Source organism: Convolutriloba macropyga, chromosome 6, assembly GCF_964194025.1.
Source record: "Convolutriloba macropyga chromosome 6, txConMacr16.3, whole genome shotgun sequence".
Classification (NCBI taxonomy): domain Eukaryota; kingdom Metazoa; phylum Xenacoelomorpha; order Acoela; family Convolutidae; genus Convolutriloba; species Convolutriloba macropyga.
The window spans coordinates 30,405,095-30,425,618 of record NC_134473.1 but is presented as its reverse complement, the minus strand read 5'-3'; the positions used below and the strand labels follow the sequence as shown (position 1 = coordinate 30,425,618).

At 35.7% G+C, this 20,524-nt stretch overlaps 1 protein-coding gene across 2 annotated transcripts; it reads right to left on the bottom strand.

Moving 5' to 3' along the window:
* Positions 1-212: 212 nt before the first annotated feature.
* Positions 213-17,536, bottom strand: LOC142341616 (acid ceramidase-like). 2 transcript variants are annotated; one of them, XR_012759115.1, is made up of 9 exons: positions 17,229-17,536; positions 11,324-11,508; positions 8,491-8,612; positions 7,883-7,956; positions 6,878-7,005; positions 6,385-6,560; positions 3,891-4,046; positions 3,031-3,384; positions 213-547 (listed from the first exon to the last, which is right to left on the bottom strand). XR_012759115.1 is itself a non-coding variant. In XM_075392704.1 (8 exons), the coding sequence occupies exons 1-8, from the start codon at positions 17,385-17,387 to the stop codon at positions 3,191-3,193; spliced, it is 1,194 nt and encodes a 397-aa protein (XP_075248819.1). In that variant the 5' UTR covers positions 17,388-17,536; the 3' UTR covers positions 2,960-3,190. The 2 variants fall into 2 exon arrangements, 1 of the variants encoding a protein (XP_075248819.1); XM_075392704.1 differs by lacking the exon at positions 213-547 and having other exon boundaries at positions 2,960-3,384.
* Between the last annotated feature and the right edge of the window lie 2,988 nt (positions 17,537-20,524).

The window sequence follows — 20,524 nt, the reverse complement described above, 5'->3', positions numbered from 1 at the left end:
AATTCGAAATATCGAACATATTTAGTCTATCAAAAAATCAGAAAGTAAAATAAACATTTTGCGTTTGAAAAATGCTATTCTCTTATTTCTAACTGCTTTTTCCTGTCACCAACTTATATTTGCAATAATAAACTAAATTATTGTTAAGTATCTGATATTATTAAGAATATATTTCAGGTCTTCGGATGTGGTTCCTGCAGTTTCCCAAAACAACGAATTCTAATAATTAATTCTCTTCTACATTCCATCTAAACTTTCTTCTTTCAAATTAAACAATATCTTTCTACAACTTCACTTCTTCTAATCCAATCCTTCTAATGGTAAGCTATTCATTCAATAATAACTCATGCATTTTTCCACCAATAAGATTTAACTAAGTTTAAATAGAAATGGCTTAACTTTACATCCAATCAAAGTTTAGACATTACTCCGACATTGATAGTTTGATCTCCTGCCAGTGATTGATAGTTTGATCTCCTGCCTCTGTGAAGCTCTCTGTGCGAGGATGAGTGCTTAGTTGACCATATAGCTTTAGGTTGACCATAGCCTGAACAATTTTGGGTTCTATCGTGGTACCACGCAAAAGTTTGACGTAAAAAAGTGGCAAAACTTTCCAGAAAGAAAAGGAGAAAGACTGCACTGCATACTAAATGTCTAATGCCGCTTCGCTGCGATTACGCAGAAACAAAGTTTTTTTTTATTTAACTGCTTACCAGCAATAAGTTTCCTTTCTGAAATGTCGGCGTGTTTTTCTCTTTGTTTTGCGATTTCTTGACTGTTTGCAGAATCGCAATAGATAACTTTTCTTGTTATTAAACTAGGTGCTAGTTAATTATTTGGAAAAAATGGAAGTTATTGCACCTTCAGTTTTCACAAGCAAATTTAAGTATAAGTAATCCTGAAGCAAATAAGAACTTCAGGATCTATATGAGGCTCTTATGAATGGCAAAACATTTAAAATGCAGTTTTAACCTTTTGTTTCCAACTTTTTTAGATTACTTCTTTTTTAATCAATGAGTTCGCTTTATAAGCATTTTTGTCTTAATATATCTGATTCAAATATAAAATTTAACAGAATCAGTTTGCTGAATTTATATTTTCATCTTTTCACGTAAAATTTTCTCCGGAAAGATGCATTTAAATGTCGCTTTGATTGTGGATCTCCTTTTCATGTCATTTGTATTTTCAGAAACTTCAGAACCTGTTCCCTTCAGATTTTAATTGAAAATGTGGGTTTTTTAAAAGCCGCACAGCGTTAGCTGGGTCTATTATTGGCCGTCTCTTGGTTTTTACAATTAAATGTTTGAACAAAAATTCGCTAGTGGTTTTTTATTCACATGCGGCAATTTCACTTTAATTTTTAATATTTTTTGTTTTTGATCGGATTTTTTCTATGTTTTCGCAATCCATTCATAGTTCATTCTAGGCTTAGTTTTTTTGAACCAAATTCCTATTTCTCGCTGGTGGTTTTTTGTTCACATGAGGCGTTTTGACATTGAGTTTGTTTTTTTTGTTTTATATCTGATTTTGATTTGTTTGGATTTTGTATTCCCAATTCTTTCATAGTCCATTCAAGTTCTAGTTATTTTTAGTTAATGAAAATTCTTCGATCTGTACGTCAAGACATGTCCTGCTATGTTTTCTATTTCGTCCTCAAGAGAAATCGACTTTTTAAAAATTTAATCCAAAGAGATGAGGTCAAGTAAGCGTATGTCACTCTATTTGAAAGTTATTTTTGAGCAGCCTTTAGAAGCAGCTATAAATTATAGAGATCCTAATCAAAATATAACATCTCAGCATTTGATGAAAAGTTTCTTTTTTGGTCTTTATTTACTATCTTTTTGAGATCAGATCTGCGAAGCTATTGCAGCTGTCTTCTGGCAATCTGCCAATTATGTTTCATTAATGTGCTTGAGCAATAAGTTTGGAAACATTTGGAAAATTATAATTGTTTGTGAAGCCAAAAAATGAATTTTTTGGTAATCGATTCGGACTACCAAGAGCTGCTTGTTCATTTTTTTCATTTCAAAACGTTATCTCGCGATATTTTCAAATCAGCGTTTTTAAGTTTTCTATCTGGTCATAATATTGCCACTCAATATTTCCCCATTAACAGATAATAATAAAAAAATACCAATGGGTTTTTGCATTATTCTTGTCTTCTGACATATCTAGTTTGAATTTGAATTTTATTTGATCAGTCCAGGTCTATAAAAATATGTCATAGTTTGTCTGACCTTCTTCTTTTAAAAGATTTGTAATTTGATATTGTTCTAAAAAGCGGCTGTGATAAATCACAAGATCGATTAAGTCTTAGAAATTGGTCTTAAGTAATCTTAATAAAATTTGGGCAATAAAGTTTTAGATTGATTACAAACTCAAAATTGCTTGGTTTCACAGAGCTCAAAATTTATTGAATTTTTTTATTTCGTTCATTTGCCTTGTAATGTAACAATCTTGAAAGATATAAAAATCGCAGTTTTTGTTAGTACACATACTAGAAGGCATTGATTGGAGGAAGTTTTTGTTTTTTGAAAGTTATGCGAATTCGGTTTACTAAATCTTAGCAGGGTTTTTGATAAATTCTCAACTTTAAAATACTATTCAATTGAAAATTTTTTCCCTCACTCTGTTCACAATTGTGTCACATTTTGTTGATTTCTGACGCTACCAAATTTGAAAGTCATATGCAGGAGGGTAAGAAAACTTGTACTTTTTTCCAAATTAGTTAGAATTTGAGAAACCCAAAAATATTAGACTGCTGTAATTATTTAGTATATTACAGATATCCGTCTCGCTTGTTTGACATCAAGTGTGTGAGTAGTTTATGAAAGAAAAATTTCGAACGTTTTTTGAGGATTTTAAGTTCAAAGTATCCTAAATTCCTCAACGACTTCGACGCGCTCTTTCAGCTAGATGTTCAGCCTGATCACTCATAGAACTTTTCTGCTTGGAAACATTTTCGAAAATCAACCGCTACTCTGAGCTAAACTTCATCAATATAAGATGTAAAGATATTTTATAACCTACTTAGATACAGTTTTCTTTGTTGCATGAGCTGATTTTGTTACATAATCTTGTGCTATCTGATAGTCTCTCAGACGCATCAATTTCTTTTGAACGCATCTTTCTTTTGTTGTGTAATCATGTCTGTCTGTTGTTTGTTTGTTGTTGTTGTTTGTTTGTTCGTCTACCAGATGTAGCATGTGGGACAGAATTGTCTGTAGCTCTCCATCTGCCCTGTTTGTGGGTCCATTAGAGTTGTGAACACAGTCAGCTGGTTCAGCACTGGGTCACTGCTCAGCACGTTGAAGATGTGGCTTTTGCTTATGGTATCATACGAGGATTCGTTCATGCATTTCTCTCCAGGGGTGCGTCTGTTATCTAAAATTTAATTAGATTTTGTTCAAATTGAGGCAGTCTTTTTGCATCTGATTAAATTTTCAGTTATGTGCAACTTTGCGTTGCGCACCAACCCACTAATTCCCCTGGAAGTATCATTTTGATATATTGTGTCAATGCTCTGGTAAAAAGATAGCTTCTGCGCTATCTTCTGGAATTTTTTTTAACTGTTCTGGCTAAAAATTGTATTTTTGAATGAAATGGCTGCCGTAAAGTTAAATGAAGCTTTTTTCAATTCGCAGCATTTTTACTTGCACTTTTGGCATACTCATATTATTTTGTTCCCATAAACCTCTGTTATTTTTCCTCTGAAAATTTTCAATTGTCCATAAGTAAACGGACAACTTTTAATTGAAAGTTAATTAAATTCAATCAAAGACACCTCGGAAAATATTTTGACAACTCTTTCATTTCAACAAATCCTGAAATACCGACCGTACATGCTGTGAAAAATGTACCAAAAAAAACTCAAGCTGAGCTGTGCTAACCTAGAAAGAATGGCTTTTTCCAGTGATCGTAGTTGGTCTCCAGGAGGTACCACCTCCCCTCTTCTGCATTCAATTGTAGAGGGTACAGGGACTCATTCAGACCGCGTGTGATCAAATGACCTTGATTGTGTTCGATTCCACTCACAATGTAATAACCTGTTACAAAAATAATTATTCACGTGCAAACTGTCAAGTGTTTTGTCAAAGGAAATCTTAATTTTGTCACTGCTATGCATTTGCAACGAAGATTGTGATAATAAAAACAAGTAAAATAACCAGTAACTTAAACTTTGCTCAAACTCATATTTTGTCAAACTTTGTCGAATTCATATTTTTTTCGCTTATCATATTTTTTGTCACTTCATTAATTTGAGGAAAACAATTCAATAAACTTTCAATAGAAGAAGCTAATAGCTTCAATTGAAGATGAACACATCTCTTCCTCAATAAAAAAGAAGGGAATAAAAACTACTAAGCGCTTTTCTATTAAAATTTAATGCGTGAAAATTGGTATATCCGGCTTAACTCACAACCATAAATTTTTTAATCTGCAATTCGAAGCTCTGCGTTGATACTTGTCACATTTAATTTGCTTAGCTAGTCCTAACCACTGAGCTAAGTGGGGACTTGTGTTAATTACCTAAAAACTAGCTTAAGTATAAAAAGCGTGTTCACTAATATGGTAATTAGCAGTTAAAAGCTACAAAATTATGACGGTTGCATGACAAAATACCCTATGCCATTATACCCAATTTATTCCCTTTGATCTTTTCGTTCAATTATCCGATTACAAATTAGCACTCGGTATTTCAAGCATGTTAGATCACAATTAAGCTGATAGTTTAATCCCATGTTCGCGTGTGATAGTTTCATAGTCTCACGGCCCGTTGAGGTATGGCTCACCACACTTTTTGGCAATTTTGTAATTCCAATTCTATGGTTACATGACAATATACCCAATGCCATTCTACCCAATGCCAAAATACCCAATGCCATTATACCCAATATGCCAATATACCCAATGCCAAAATACCCAATGCCAATATACCCAATCGTAATAATAACAATAATCACTTTGATGCTAACTTTGATAAAGAATGCTCATTTTAAGTTCAAAGGCGTAATGGTATGGCCTAATTGTGCTTTAAAGAAATGACGTCAACTTTTAGAACGCTTGCACAGAAAAACATAAAAGAGAACAAACAACTTTGACAATTGAAATGCCGCTTTTAGGTTAAACCGCCTTTTAGGTCAAACCGCCTTTTAGGTCAAACCGCCTTTTAGGTCAAATCGCCTTTTAGGTTAAATTTGTTTAAACTTAACACATAAAAGATAACAAAAAATATCACTGCAAACATCAAAGCGGAATTGGCGCGGCGGTTAATGCATGCAACAAAAAACGGCGGAGGTTCGAATTCCGGCGATACAAAAATTTTCACGAAAAATTAAAAGTTGACTTAATAAAAAGATTGGAAACTAAAAAACTGGGAAGAAGTCAGGAAAACCTGCCGATACCAGCTATGGGTGGTGTTGGGAGTGCATGGGGAGTGGAAGGTAGAAAAGTACCCCACACAGAAATTCTACTGTCAAATTATCAGCTCTCTAGCTCTTCTAGTTTTTGAGTAAAGTTTTTTTACAAAAAATTTATTCAATAACACCACCAAACGCACGAATAACAATTATAAAAGCTCAGGAATGTGTATAGTAAGCAAGTGAACGTAAATATGGGACAATATCATCAGTTTTGAAGTTTTTTGCAATATTTTTGACGTTTTCATTCAGAACTCTGTACTTCTTTCGGCTTTTGTTCTCCTTTCCGCTTAAGGCTTTAATAATATTGTTCCAATATGTTAAAGATATTGTTCCGAGAAGATATTGATTGCCGCTTTTTCAAAATCCAGGAGAATTTTTTCCGGCCAAACTTCAGTGGTAATGGCCGTAACTTTACATTTATAAGAGCTCCATTTTGAGCATTTCCAATGCGTAGTAGTTTTTGTTTCTAACTTCTTTTGAAACTCATGTCCATCAAGGATTAAAGTTAATCGGTTCTGTTGGGACGTACCCCAAGTTATTTCGCTCATGTTTAGCGTCTATATTTGGCCAAGTTTAAAGACTAGAATAACGAGTCAAGTTTCTTTGAACAATTCAGTTTCTGTGATAATTTTGCGTCTTTTACTTAAATTGCGTCTAATTAGTTAATTTGAATTTAATGGTAGACTGGTACTCTAATTGTGGGATTATACCTTAATTTCAAGGTTATAACTATTAAATTATAAATAGGGTAATAGGCATTGGGTATAATTTAATTGGGTATAATGGCATTGGGTAATTTGGCATTGGGTATTTTGGCATTGGGTATTTTGGCACATTGGGTATTTTGGAATTGGGTATTATGGCATTGGGTATTATGGTATTGGGTATATTGTCCTGACACCCCAATTCTATATAGGGCAATTAAATAGGCTAAGAGAGCAGTAACATTTCGTATACGAACATGGTGCCAGAATAGCCCTTGTCTGGAGAGTGTTGAGAGCTTCATCGTAAGTGTGGGTCTCTGTCAAGATATCCCTGGCTAGCCAGGTTGGGAAGTAGAGGTCCTCGTGTTTCACAATCCACTCGTAAAGTCCCACGAAACCCCCTTCCAGTACAAATCTCTCATTCAAAGAGATGCTGAAGCACAACAAGTTGCGTAGGCATAGGTCATTCAAATTAACTTCGCAATAACTTTTGGTGACTCAGGATTCTGTGTCATCAATCTGTGAAAAAATTGCTAGAACTGAATCCATGGCTTATGAACCTGAACCCGTGATACATGTACTGATTTTTAGCTCAATGTGGAAATCCCTGTGGAAATTAATTTGTAATCCAAATTTTTTAATAAGTAAGTAAAATCACCCGTCTGGACAACTTTCTGGAGTTCTATAATGCATGCTATCTTTTCATCTTTTTTATGATTTTCTAAGATGGTTTTCGCAGTCTTCGTATACCTGTATTTGCCCCCTTTGACTCCGTTGAGGGTGCCAACATAGCCGGCAAAACTGGACATGTTGAAGAGGGGAGCACCATCTTTGATGAACTCCACATTGAACTCCATCCGCCTCAGAATCTGACTCACCTGTCATAACAAGCATAATATAACATGTGATGAATGGAGACATTGAATCTGTTTGCTCCCTCCTTCTGCTCATTGCTGAATAACTTTTTTGTCTAGTGTTAACCTCTCAAAAAACGAATGAGTTTTTTTGGGTGTCAGGACAATTTACCCAATTCCATTTTACCCAATGCCATTATACCCAATGTCATTTTACCCAACCTGCCATTTTACCCAATGCCATTTTACCCAATGCCAACTTACCCAATTTACCCCATTGCTAAATTAACCAGAACGACTATATAGCCGACTATAAAATAATTGGCCCGTGGGACTTGATATGAAACTATCACAACCGAACATGGGATTATATTGTCCACGAATATTTTAAATCATCCTTCTAATAGCGACTGCTAATTTGTAATAGGATAATTGAACGAAAAGATCAAAGAGCATTGGGTAAGTTGGTATTGGGTAAAATGGCATTGGGTAAAATGGCAGGTTGGGTAAAATGGCGTAGGGTAAAATGGCGTAGGGTAAAATGGCGTAGGGTAAAATGGCGTAGGGTAAAATGGCATTGGGTAAATTGTCATGTAACCGTTTTTTTGCATTGACAATAGTTCGTTCGAAGGTGGTAGAACTAGCTAATACAATAAAATTAGCTGAAAACTGTATCAAACGACTTCCTGTGATGAATAAATGGATCTTTTTCAATCATAGCCCTTTAACCCAGCTTACAGGGTGTAGAGCCTTAGCACCCTAACCCCCAAAATACATTAAATTGATTTATCACCCCCACAAGGCGGGGGCGATAAAATTTAAGGGGGGTGCGGGTGGGAGGCTGGAATGGTTTAATATATACATGTGTGCTTTGATAATAAATGTGTAAATAAGCACTTACAGTCCATGTGTGGTTCTGCATGTCCCATCCCATGAAGAGTCCAAAGTCCAAATTTCTTGCATGGAAGTGCTCGCCTGAACAAAAAATTTTAGCTATGCTATTCAACTGGATTCTGAATTTTTTACCCATACCCTTTCCGGGTAAAAAGTGCATGCACAATTTCAACAGATAGTAAAGCGAAATTAAACCAAACATAAATTGCAATTGTGTGACATTCATATCGGCGGAGGGGATATAATGGATCCTAACACCAATGCAGGAAGGTGCAACAAAGACTCGAGCCTTAAATGTGAAAATGATTAGATTAGATTAGATTAGATTAGATTAGATTAGATAAGATTAGATTAGACTAGATTCGATTGAAATTCAGATGGTAGACGATACAGAGAATTTTATACAGAATATTAAGTTTATTTCAATGAGCTATTAAACAGGTCTACAATATCGATTTCGTAGCTTAATCGCATCAAAATTCTCCTAGTTCAAGAAAATCTCTAGGATTGATTGCAGGATATGAAATTTTTCAAGGAATGTTTGTCTTTTTCAATTTTCGAAGCAAGAATTTATTTTCTCTCAAAATTCTTAATTCTTTTATTCTGCTTACTGACCCGTTTGGCCATTTTCGGCCACGATAGATGTACAGACTGAGAAGAGCTCGTAGAATATGTTGTACACTACAATCCTGCCCAGTTTCACCCCAGATGCATCTGCGATACCCTCAATCTCTTCCCTGAAAAGAACCTCGTAGTAATAATAATATTATAAATAATTACTGTTAGATGTTGGATCTATTCTCTTTCCGCCCAACACCCCCCCCCCCCAGCGTAGCGGGCATATAATTTTTACCCCCCAAGTGCACGTGCAATTTTTTACAGAGTAACGTTCTATATAACTAAACATCAGTTGTAAGGGGGAACACTGATGTATATGAAGCAGTATAGATTCAAATTATTTTCTGTAATCGAGAAGAGTCTCAAGTAAGCAGTGTTAATTTTAAAAATCAGTCAATTATTACAGAGAGATCAATATTGGGCCATGGATCTGTTCTCAAATATCTAAAAACATGTTTTTGACGGTTATTGATTTTTTAAGAATTTGTGCTATTGTGGCTACGAACTCCCCAACTGTTTCATATTCATTTTCTGAGTTTTGGGGAAAATTTTGACATTTTTTATTTTGAGATGTTAGGCGCTCTGGTTTCAGCGAGGAAGCATAAACTACATACAAATGAATTGGAATATCAGGTTGAGACAAATTGAAATGAAATGAGAAATAAAATTTTTTTTTGCTCAATCTTCCTTGGGATCTGTCATACTTGAAGTCATTTATGTAAATTTTCATAAATGTCACAATTAGTTCAATTTAGTTTAATCCCTAAATTTGTTGATAGAATTATTCACACTTCAGTGAATTATTCCTTCCTTCTTGTTTGTTTCCTGCATTACTGAATGATGACTCTGTAATCTTGAACAATTTCATAAATTGATTTTCGTTGCTCAAATTCAGTTGCTATAGAGTGTAGAGAATGGATATTTAGAGAGTTTGCAGCCGCGACTGAATCAATCTACATCGGTTGTGGAAATGATCCCAGACACAGCCAGTTAAGCCCCCCCCAGACTCAAATATTTCACTAATAATTGATTAAGTCTGCCCCATCGATCCGCGGGTCAGACTCAGGTCAACCAGCGCCCAATGATTCGCTCTCTCTCTCTCTCCTGGTTCGCAAAGAGGAGGCTCAAACTGATTACTATTAAACTGCACCACAAAAACATTTTAAAAGCATTGTTTAGCAATAATATTAACATTATCCACAGTAATATTACTTTTATTCACTGTAATATATTATTATTTGCAATTCACATTCTCATGAATTTCAATTCAAAAAACAAAGGGGATGTGTCATACGAGAGGTCATTGCAATAAAGTTTTGTAGACGTCATTTTTAGTTCATTTTAATTTAAACCCTAAATTTAATGACAGGTTTATTCGCATTTCAGTTGTGTTCTTTTTTCTGTTATCTCCCGAATTATTGAATATTACTGAATAAATATTTGTTCAGCTGATAAGCTGAGTCTGTAGTCTTGAACAATTCTTATATTTGATTTTCGTCAATATAATGCTGTTGCTGAATTGAAATCTTGACCAATTTGTAAAGGTAATCCTTGTTTCCTTTTTCAATATAAGTAAAATTGTCAAATTTTCTCTGATTTTTAAACAATTTTTTCTTAAATTGGCAAATTTTGATAGGAAAACCTTTATAATTGTCCTCAAAAATTAAGTAACTATATGTAAATTTCAGTTAAAACAAAGAATATTCAGTGGCGCTTCATTTAGTTTCAGGTTAAAAATGGTAATTGAAAATGAAATCGTAGCTCCATGAGCATCTAAAGCTGTTTCAACTTTTATTGATTTTGATATTGCCAAGTTTACTAAACCAATCAAAACCGCTTCAAAAAACGCTCAGCATTTTTTTGATTGATATGCGTGAAAAAACTTTTTACCATGGTTCTGCATTTAAACTACTTTGAACCAACACAAGAAGTTTTGACTCATCCGCAACAAGACAATATTAACTATAGCAGTCTGGAGGTTAATATATCTGATGCAACCGGCAACGCAGTAAAATATCTAATCTTTTTAACAGCAATTATTATAGAAATCTCTTTGTTATTATTAAAAAAGTGTTTCTGAGTCGTGAAATTTATTCCCAAAAACCAATTTCTTCGACTTACCTTATAACTCATGAAAACATATACAGTTTTTGGTAATAAAAAATGGCACCAAACCATCCAATAAGGTTAAAATACAGATTTGTTAGTAGCTTAAACAATTAAACTGAATGATTTCATGTTAGCTATTTCAATTATTCTGGTAGCAGCTTGTAGCGAAATACAACACTTGTTAACTTTTCTTTTTGGTATGCTGGTAAATACGAGTTTTGCAAATGACGATGGACCTATGTTTTCTCATAACCTTGTCGTCGTCGTAGTCTTATTCAGTGATCAGTTTGCAATAAAATTAAAAGATAAAAAGAGGCAATATGCAATTACGGAACTTTTCAATGTTTTGTGGTTATTAATCACACTCTGTCGATTTTGAAATTTTTGCCTGGGGGATTTTTAAATTTACCTAAAGATTGTATAGGCAATCAACGGTCGAGCGTAATTGATATCCTTAAAATCAAAACTTCTGTATATTAGATAATGTTAGAAGACTGAAAAAGAACACCTATTATAAATTGTGCAAAAGATAAGCTCATAGCTTGCCAAGAAGCTCTAATTGATCAGAAAATACTTGTCTATGGAGATGAAGCTTTGAGCACCAAGAAAGATAAAAGGATGGGCAATATACCTTTGCGTTGTTGTGGTGCAAGTTCAGACCAACTCTCTATATATTATGGTGTCCGCTAACAGCAGGTGCTTTTTGAGATAGGAAAATTACCTGTACTCTTTGGGGAATTTTAGCACGAGAGCGGGCATCATATCATCAACAATCTTGAGAATCGTTCCATTGGGGTCAAATATAGAAACCAGGTGGACCAGCTGCTCTACAATATCATTGATTGGCTCTTGATAAGTTGTGATAATCTCATCCCACCTGTGTCTTGGGTCTGCGTCCAGATCAACCTGAAAGTTCGCTATTAACTTCATTTCGAGGCTCCATTTTCATCATTAAATGGTTTAAATTTTTGTCGCAGATAGCTTTCATGAAAATACAAATGCACCTTTTGACCATAAACAATAATTTGTTTATCTGTTTCTTTTTCTTTTGGCGAACAGATTTTTTCCCTATGCATGTATGAACCTTTCGGCTTTTCGCTAATGGGATCTGTGGCCTAAAAGGAAGTGTTAATAAAAATTGCTTTACTAAAATTACAATACTAAAAACTAAAAAAAATCTGTATACAAAATTAAACAAATATGTCGGCTGTGGCTGACCCTATCTCGTAACATATATTTCAAAGTGAAGCAGGCGTGCAATTGTCTTTTATGATTTTCTCGAAATTTAATGATATCGAAATAGTGTCGATTGATTTATTTTTCATTATTACCTGATTATGATTCAAAACCAACTTCTTAAAATTATATGTATTCTGTTTTTGTATTTAATTATTTCTGTATATGACTTTCATTTTCAAATGTCTTATGCCCCTCATGTTTCAATAAAACAAGGGTACCAGTAGAATGTCACATACGATATTGCGCTTATTCAGCAATCCGAGCTAAAAACTGATGACAAATCTCAAGTTGATATATTTATTATCGACAAATAATGTCAAATTTTGGAAAGTTGCAATGCAATACCAAGTTTGCAAAATTTGAGCGAGTTTTTGGCGCCATTTTTGTTGGTTACTCTCCGTAAATTTGTGATCTGCAGCTGCTCACATTTGACTGCATTAAAGACACAAATTATATGATATATAGAATCATCAAATGTTGTTTCACTAATCACTTCAACTCTTTAACAGAAATTCGACAGGGCTGCTTTAAATATTGAGCTGGTTTCAAAGTTGATTTAAGTACGCATCCGTCAATTGAATTCAAATATTGAAATAATTCTTTTTATTTTATGCATATTTTTATCCGACTACAGTTATTTCCGGATTATAAAAGCTACGTACATGATATGTACATTTTCAAGCATTATTTTTGCTCAAAACATTTCATGTGCGCTAAAGCGTGAAGAAAAGCGTGAAATTTTGAAGCTTTGAACGAGTTTGCATTCTCGTTTTTACCGTGTAAAATTGAACTAACCGTATTAGGATGACCATAAACACAAAGGCCGACGGAGTTGTTGAGGAACCAACAATAATGCAAATTTGCTGAGTTGTTTACTTAACACCAAAACCCACCATAATTTGACTCGTAATATTGCAAACTAGTAAACTGTATTGAACGTGAAAATGAATAAAGGTGCTCGAAGAGGAGTTAAAATCATGGAAGTGTTAAGGACAAGCCGGGAAAGGAAATTAGCAGACCGGGAACTAAAGAGGAGGATGAAGTCGTTAGACATGGAAGCGCGTGTGCTGATCCGTATGACACAGATAGCACAGGGGAGGTTGTTTGCTGCAAGGGGAGAAGAATCGAATAGTGGAAATGAGTCGGAGGAGGAATGGCTAAGAATAATGAGGGCGGAAGAGAGTAAAAACTAAAACTGTATAGACTAAACTTAAACTATTATCATCATCGCATCATCATCGCATCACCATCGCTATCGTATTGTATATTTGCCTTTGAATTTAGTTTATTGTGGTTTCGGGACAACTTTCCGCACCGGGCTAACATGACCCGTTCCGTCGTCCGTGACCGAAAATGCAAGGTAGATTGCGGGAACCGATGGGCCAGCGTGCGTGCCCGTGTAACATTCCCATTGACCCTCTGATTGTCCAGGGGAACTAATATACACGTAAATATTCGCTGATAATGACCGGGCAAGCATCCGTAGGTCGGTCGAACTCAATTCGGTAACGTCTTCGACCGATTCACTCGAACGAACCCCATCGGGGAGGTCGAACAAATAACGGTCTGGTCCTGATTTTCGCAGGCGTTTCACCCAGTCCTCGATAATTCCGCCAGAGTTGCGGGCACCCGTTAGTACTACTGATAGAGCCGAGCACACGCAGTTGTACCTATGATGACCAGTACGCAGAGTCTCGATTCGGAACTGGGTGACGTCAAGAGATTCCGAACTAAAACGATGCAGTTATTTATTTATCATCGTATTTAAACGTAGCACGCGATATATACTATAATACTCGCTTTTTGAAAGCTGGAGAAAGCGGGTGGGTACCGTTAGAAGGTATCCCCAATTGTTTGCACAGTCGTTCTACCCGCCGCTTGTCGAGGTGAACCATAGGTCCGGTCTTGCGAACTCCGACACGCTGTTGGCACTTCCGACAGCTCGCCACCACCTTCCTGCAGAATTGTCGTAACCGCTCGACGTGGTACTTCGTGCGGGTAAAACTTTCCAGCTGTAAACGATTAGGGTGATTTCTATCCCGGTGTTCCATAATCAAAGTAGCTAGCGCGTCTTCGCTATGGAGGACTCGTCTTCCATCTCGGTAGAGTTTCCCATCGCGAATTGTGAATAGTCGAAGCTTTGTTCGGAAATGTCGTTCTGCACGAGTAAGAAGCTTCGAGGATGTCATAGAGAACTTTTTGTAGTGTAGTAACTTGTTATATTCGTTAACATCCATTATAACTGAAAGAAAATAGAGTTTTACAAAATTCGTAATTTTGGCCAAATCTGAAAATTTTTACAAGTTGGGACCGAAAATCTGTCCACCCCCCCGATTTTATGAAGCCGATATGGCTGAACCAAGCTGGGGTCACCATCACCCTAGGGCACCCCTAAGCTATTTACAAACCAGGATTGGTGGTGCCAGCTTTACCCAGTCCGGAGCTATTAACACTTATGAGGGAAAAAAAGTGATAATTTTGGGGAAAATCCGAAAATGCTGATTTTTGAGTTTCATGGACTCTAGTCATACTAGGGGGCAATAAGGCCCTGAGCCTACGCCTGATTAGGCGGAATACGAACCATACCCCCCAAACCGCCCTAAGTAAACAAAAGACCCGGAAACACATATTTCGTAGGTAACTAAGTATAAGTCGACTTGTCGGCCATTTTGAACTTTTTGCTTGTTACGGACGTATGACGTGACCGGACCGTAACCCTATAGCGGACAAGCGGACATGCGGACGGTACCCCAGGAACCCCCCTATGTAAACAAATCGCACGTAAGAACGGAAAAATCTGGAATTCGCATATATGTAAATTTGGCGGCCATCTTGACTGATATCTAATAAGTAAGTTTGGTATTTAACACGTCACCTTATTACGGCAGTGGTATTACGGAATGTAAACGAAGTAGCCAACCGTGGTATAGAAGGCTGAAAACCTTGTGCAATAATGACGGTTATTTGGTTTGAGTAAACAAACTGTTTGCTCGGCTCAGTATATAAGCGGCTTACACTATAAGCGCGGCGCAGAAGTTGCAAATCGCGAACGAGTTAATTATCGATTGTTTGGCATAGTTTGCCGGTATTATTGAGCGAGAGGCTCTTGTTAATCGTTATTAAGCGTCGTTGCGTTAACTTTGCCGGAGCGATTGAGCGAGAGGCTCTGAATAGTCGCTGTTATAGAATTAGAGTTATTTGGCTAAGTTTTGCCTGATTTGATTGATCGAGAAGCTCTGATTAGTCTTTGCGGTGCGGTTACATTATCGAGCACCGATTGCTGTTGCAAGTGAGCGAGAGGCTCTGGAACTTGCGTTATTCGATCGAGCAAGCGGCTCGGATTAGTTATAGTTGGCAGAGTTGCCTGTACCGTCGAGCATCGAGCTCGGATTGTGGTCTAGCGTGTTTAAAATCGCTAGACGGTTACTTAAGTAATAGAGCGATCGCTCTGATAGTTTGCGGGATTACCGACGTTTATAGCGGGTAGATAAATGCGTAGAATCGTATCGTTCCGTGGGAATTTGGCTAAACGTAGAAGTTTGTTGTGCTTAAAGATTACCAGTCAGTACTCTGAGTAGTTCTTAAGTTTATTATAGTTAGTGCTGTAAACTGTTACTTTAGTTGGGTTACCATTGTACAGTTTGATTGTTTGTTGTTATATTTACTATTATTCCATTAGTTACTTACATATTTAGTTATTAATTGAATGGTTGCACTAACTGTTTTGATCGAGCCGGAAGAGCAAATAAACGGGCAAATAACAAGAACGAACCACCAAATAAAAACCTTTCGAATTGTGAGATCTGGGCGCTAGTTCCCGTTCTAGGCTGCCTAATAAAGTTCAGAATCTTACATACCGCTTACAGAGAAAAGGTGGCTAGGCTGCTTTGTTGTTTTATTGTTTGCCACGGTGTTTCAATTCAACAACAGGGACAAAAACTAAAAGAAACTTATCCTGAAATATGAATACCAAAGCACTTGGCCCACAGTACCTCTAGCGAAGAAATTGTCTGAAATATATATGAATATATGAAAAATTCGAAGAAACAGAACAAGATTTCTTGACAGCAATAAAAAATTCGAGTTCGGAAAATCGATCACTTATTTGTTGGCATGCAATAAAATCAGATGAAGGAAAATTGTTTTTTAGATGTTCAAAAATGCCAACGGTACCACATTACTTAGAAATTTTGAAATCCTTCGACTAAAAATTGCGTTTTCAAGACCTTATTTTTCGACAAGATGATGCTCCTGTGCATGAATCGAAAATTGTTATCATATTCTTAAAAGAAAAATAGCTGTAGGTACTTGACCGGTCATCATACAGTTCCGATCTGAATGGGATTGTAATTTTATGGCAATTTTGTAGCAACATTTACGAAAACAATTAAATACACAGTTCTTTGCCAAAATTTGGAAGAAAAATGCGTGTCGAAATGTATGTCAGAAATTTGGTGTCAAAATTGATGCAGATGTCGTTAGAAATGTGCATTAAAATTAAGCAAAACGTCTGCCAGTGGTGCTAACGTAAGCTAAAGGTGTAATGACGCGCTATTAGAGAAGAAGTTTGAGCTCAGGTGTACGCAGCTTTTTGGCACTATAGTGTATATAATGAACATGAAATTCACTATTTTTGTAAAGAAAATTGCTTTCATTTTCAATAGTTTTATTCATTTGATCTTCAATTTTGAGTGGTGGGAGATGCAAAAAGCAATGACTTTGTTTTCTTTCAATTTTTGTAAAATTTAATTGTCTCTGCAAGTCATTCGTACTGGTAAACAGTTTTTATTTAAATCTAGGAAACCTTTTGAAAAGCCAAAATGGTCAAATTTTTAAAATCATGCAAAAGTTGTAAAGACTGCTTGCCAATTTTTGCGAATATAATAGATTAATTTTGTTTACAAGTTTTGCAAGCCAATTTGCCAATATTTGTAAACTTGGCTATGAAATTCAGTTAGGGGAGGTTGTAAGATTTGTCGAAATGTCAAAATTTTTGCAATTTTTTTGAGCCATCACTGATCTTGAGAATAATATGGTCATATATGGTCGAAATTTCATCGAAAACGTACGAAAAGCGGTAATTGAAAAATTTCCGCAGAGTAGCAATTTGGCTTCTTGATAATTTACCAAAAGTGATGTGTGTTAGAATAGCAATGATCTAGCTGTAAAATTCTCGCATTTACGCAATAATAAGCTTTTTAGTCCTACAAAATTTCACTTTTTTCACTGAATATGCTACGTGTTCAGCAACTTCCACCGCTCACTTTGACCCGGTTGTGATGGTTAGGCTATATTTGGTCAATCGAGATGATATGTGAAGTCTTATTTGTAAACAGGTTTTGCTTAGCATGAAATTATTTTTAATGTCTTTTTATTAAAAGTCTTACCTTGAACCAGGGCAACTTGTACTTCTCCTGCGGGGGGTAAGCATCTGTCACACATCCATATTGGGGGGTAGGGTCAGGAATAGACGAATAAGAGTTAACTATGTACAACACAATTCCCACCACAACCATAGAAAAGTTGAGAAACCGTAGAAACACCATTTTGAACAACAATCGACTTAATTTTCGAATTACGAAAGCTTACAGAGCAACGTTGTTGCTGCTGTGGTATCTTATGATAACAATGAAAGAAAGTTGACAATTACGAGCAAGTTATTGTCATCAGTGAAATTCTTACGCAAATGTCTTATTTGCAGTAGATACTTCGACATATTGTATGTTGTTTGTGCAAAACGGCGTGATAGTATTCTTTGGTGCCATATATGAAGTATGATGTTGAAGCGATTATGAAGAATTCGATGTTTGTTCGCTTTTTAAATGCCAAATGCCTACATTGGCGCTTATTAATATTAATATTAGCCCAGAGTTAAAGGAGGTGGCTTAAGGGTGTCCCATTTTTTCACCCCTATTCATTTAACCCCCTATCATTTAACCCCGATTTATTCACCCCTGTATCATTTAACCCCTCTATCTTTTAACCCCACTATCATTTCACCCCGATTTTAATCCCTATAAAATAATGATTATTAAATTAGCAATAAAATCATTTGGCCATGCCTCGCGGGCCATGGCCATGCCTCAGCGGCCCGTGGGACTTGATATGAAACTATCACAACCGAACGTGGGATTAATCTATCCACTTAATTATGACAAAACATGCCTTTAATGTCGACTGCTAATTAGCGGTATGAAATGATAGAGGGGTGAAATGATAGAGGGGTTAAATGATAGAGGGGTGAATAAATCGGGGTTAAATGATAGGGGGTTAAATGAATAGGGGTGAAATGAAAGAGAACCGGCTTAAGAACGGAGTTTCTATTAAGATTTCCTAATAAGATTTCCTAATAAGAGTTCCTATTAAGATGCGCTATGTTTCTTGAAGGCAATGAACAAAGTAAAATGAATGAAAGAATTCTCTCGGCTTTCAAGTTTGCGCATGTATTGTGTAGAAAAAATTGGTTCATACGTACTGACCATAGTCGAAGTCTGGACTTATGAAAAAGACGGTCTTCAATCGATATGAACTAGGAAAAGACTTAATTGAATGTTTTCACTGTGTTTTCACTGAAAAACAATGCCCTTGACGTTTGCTAGAAAATGAAAGATGTCTTTGACTGTTATTACTTAACTTCGACAGAGGTCTTTTTGGCCCCGAAAGACTGATCATAAACACGTTAAAATCGAATATCCCAAACTCTAGTTACTTTACTTTGAATATCAATTCAGAACTAGTAGAACACTGTCCGCTCTAAATCGTCAGCTAGCGGTTTTAACCTTCGTTATTTGTGCACGAGCTATTTTTAGCAGACAATACTAAACGGGGGGCTATAACGGAAAATATCTCATTCTTTGTACACCTATCGGAAAAATTTAATCCAACACTGTCTCGAAAAGATCTATTATATACGATTGCTGAATGAGTTTACAAGGATGTTATTTAGCAATTCAATAAGCGTAGCTGGTCCCAGAATGAGTTTTTCCAACCATATACACCTACAATATTTAGATTTTAACTCCTTAAATCTATTTTATTTATAGACAGTTACTACCCGCACTGAAATCATTTCCTTGCAAAAGATTTGGATTGTATTGCTGTGCTGTCGTTTTTCAAGATCTCATTATACTTTTTTCGACTTTTTAATCTCAGGGATAAGTCAAACTAGAGTGGCGATTTTAATCACGCTGGAGCAGAAAAGCGAGTAAAATTTAAGCCTCTTTTGTTTTCAAATTACCTTTAACGCTGAGTGAGAAATTGGCCTTTTAACCAATTTTTGTTAACTGAAAGCAGTTTTTCCCACTTACAACAAATTGATTTCTATTTGTCCTGTTATCCAGCCGATTTTCTTAACTAATGATTTCGAAAGGTCGTGCAGGCACTCTATCAATGCATATTTTTGCTTCTTGAATTCGCCAATGTGCAGTCAATGGTTTATATGACTAAGACAATGTTCGTTTGAATATCAAATCATTAATTTTGTGTTTTGCGCGTTTTGTAGTTCGTTTGTTGTTCCCATCCACAGTCTCATTAAGGACTTGTGTCATTGGCACGCTAATGAAGCTTAATAGATGCTATGTATTATTTTTTAACCTGATATCGAAAAGCTTTGATTACTTGTTTTTAAACCATTAAAGTTTCTTTGATTCTCGAGAAACTTTACTGCACAAACTTTGTTGTTTTATCTCTTAGTATCATCAACGGCAGTTGTCATTATTGTTTGCTCATGAGGCATGATTGCTCATGAGGAATGTTTGCGCTATTCATACAATGATTTGAGTTCTTAGTTTGTGCATTTAATGGCTTTGATATTTTTAAATATTTTTAGAGGCATTTTATCTTTGCGCATTTTCATGCGCTTTCTGTTGGCTTACTATTAAATTTGGCGAGTGACAAGTCTCATGAGATTGAAACTAACCGCAAAATTGTTTCAGTTCATAGCTAAAGCTCTCTCAGATTTAGTTAGAATTTGTTTACAAAAATAGCAACTTTTTGAAGTTCTGCTACAGTTTATTGTTCAATAAAGTTGTCTAATAAATTAGCCTCGTGAACAACAACAATGATATTTGTTGCTAATCAGCTAATCTAATTAAAGGATTAAGCTCATAGCAGACTTTCAAATTTTTCCTTTCTTCTGAGTTTTTGATTTTTTCCAGTTTTTGTTGCTTTTTTGTGACTGTGTTGTTTGTTCTCAAAAGCAACAGTTCTCATTGGCCTTCTAGTGCGGAGTGATGATTGACATTTTTTATCGGTTTAAAGGTTCAGTTTTTGTGTAATGACAGATACCAATAACTGTTGGTGACATTTGGTGAACTTTGGAATCTTGACTTCTTTTTCTGTACTTTTTGTACTTCTTCAACAATCAGAACTGCTACTGGTTGTTTTCTAAAGTTGTATATTGTACTCCGGTGAAAGATATAAGTATGTTGTTTTGTGATATTTACTTGACGTCAAGTAAATATCACAAAACAACATACTTATATATTTAACCGGAGTACAATATACAACTTTAGAAAACAACCAGTAGCAGTTCTGATTGTTGAAGAAGTACAAAAAGTACAGAAAAAGAAGTCAAGATTCCAAAGTTCACCAAAAGTCACCAACAGTTTTTGGTATCTGTCATTACACAAAAACTGAACCTTTAAACCGATAAAAATGTCAATCATCACTCCGCACTAGAAGG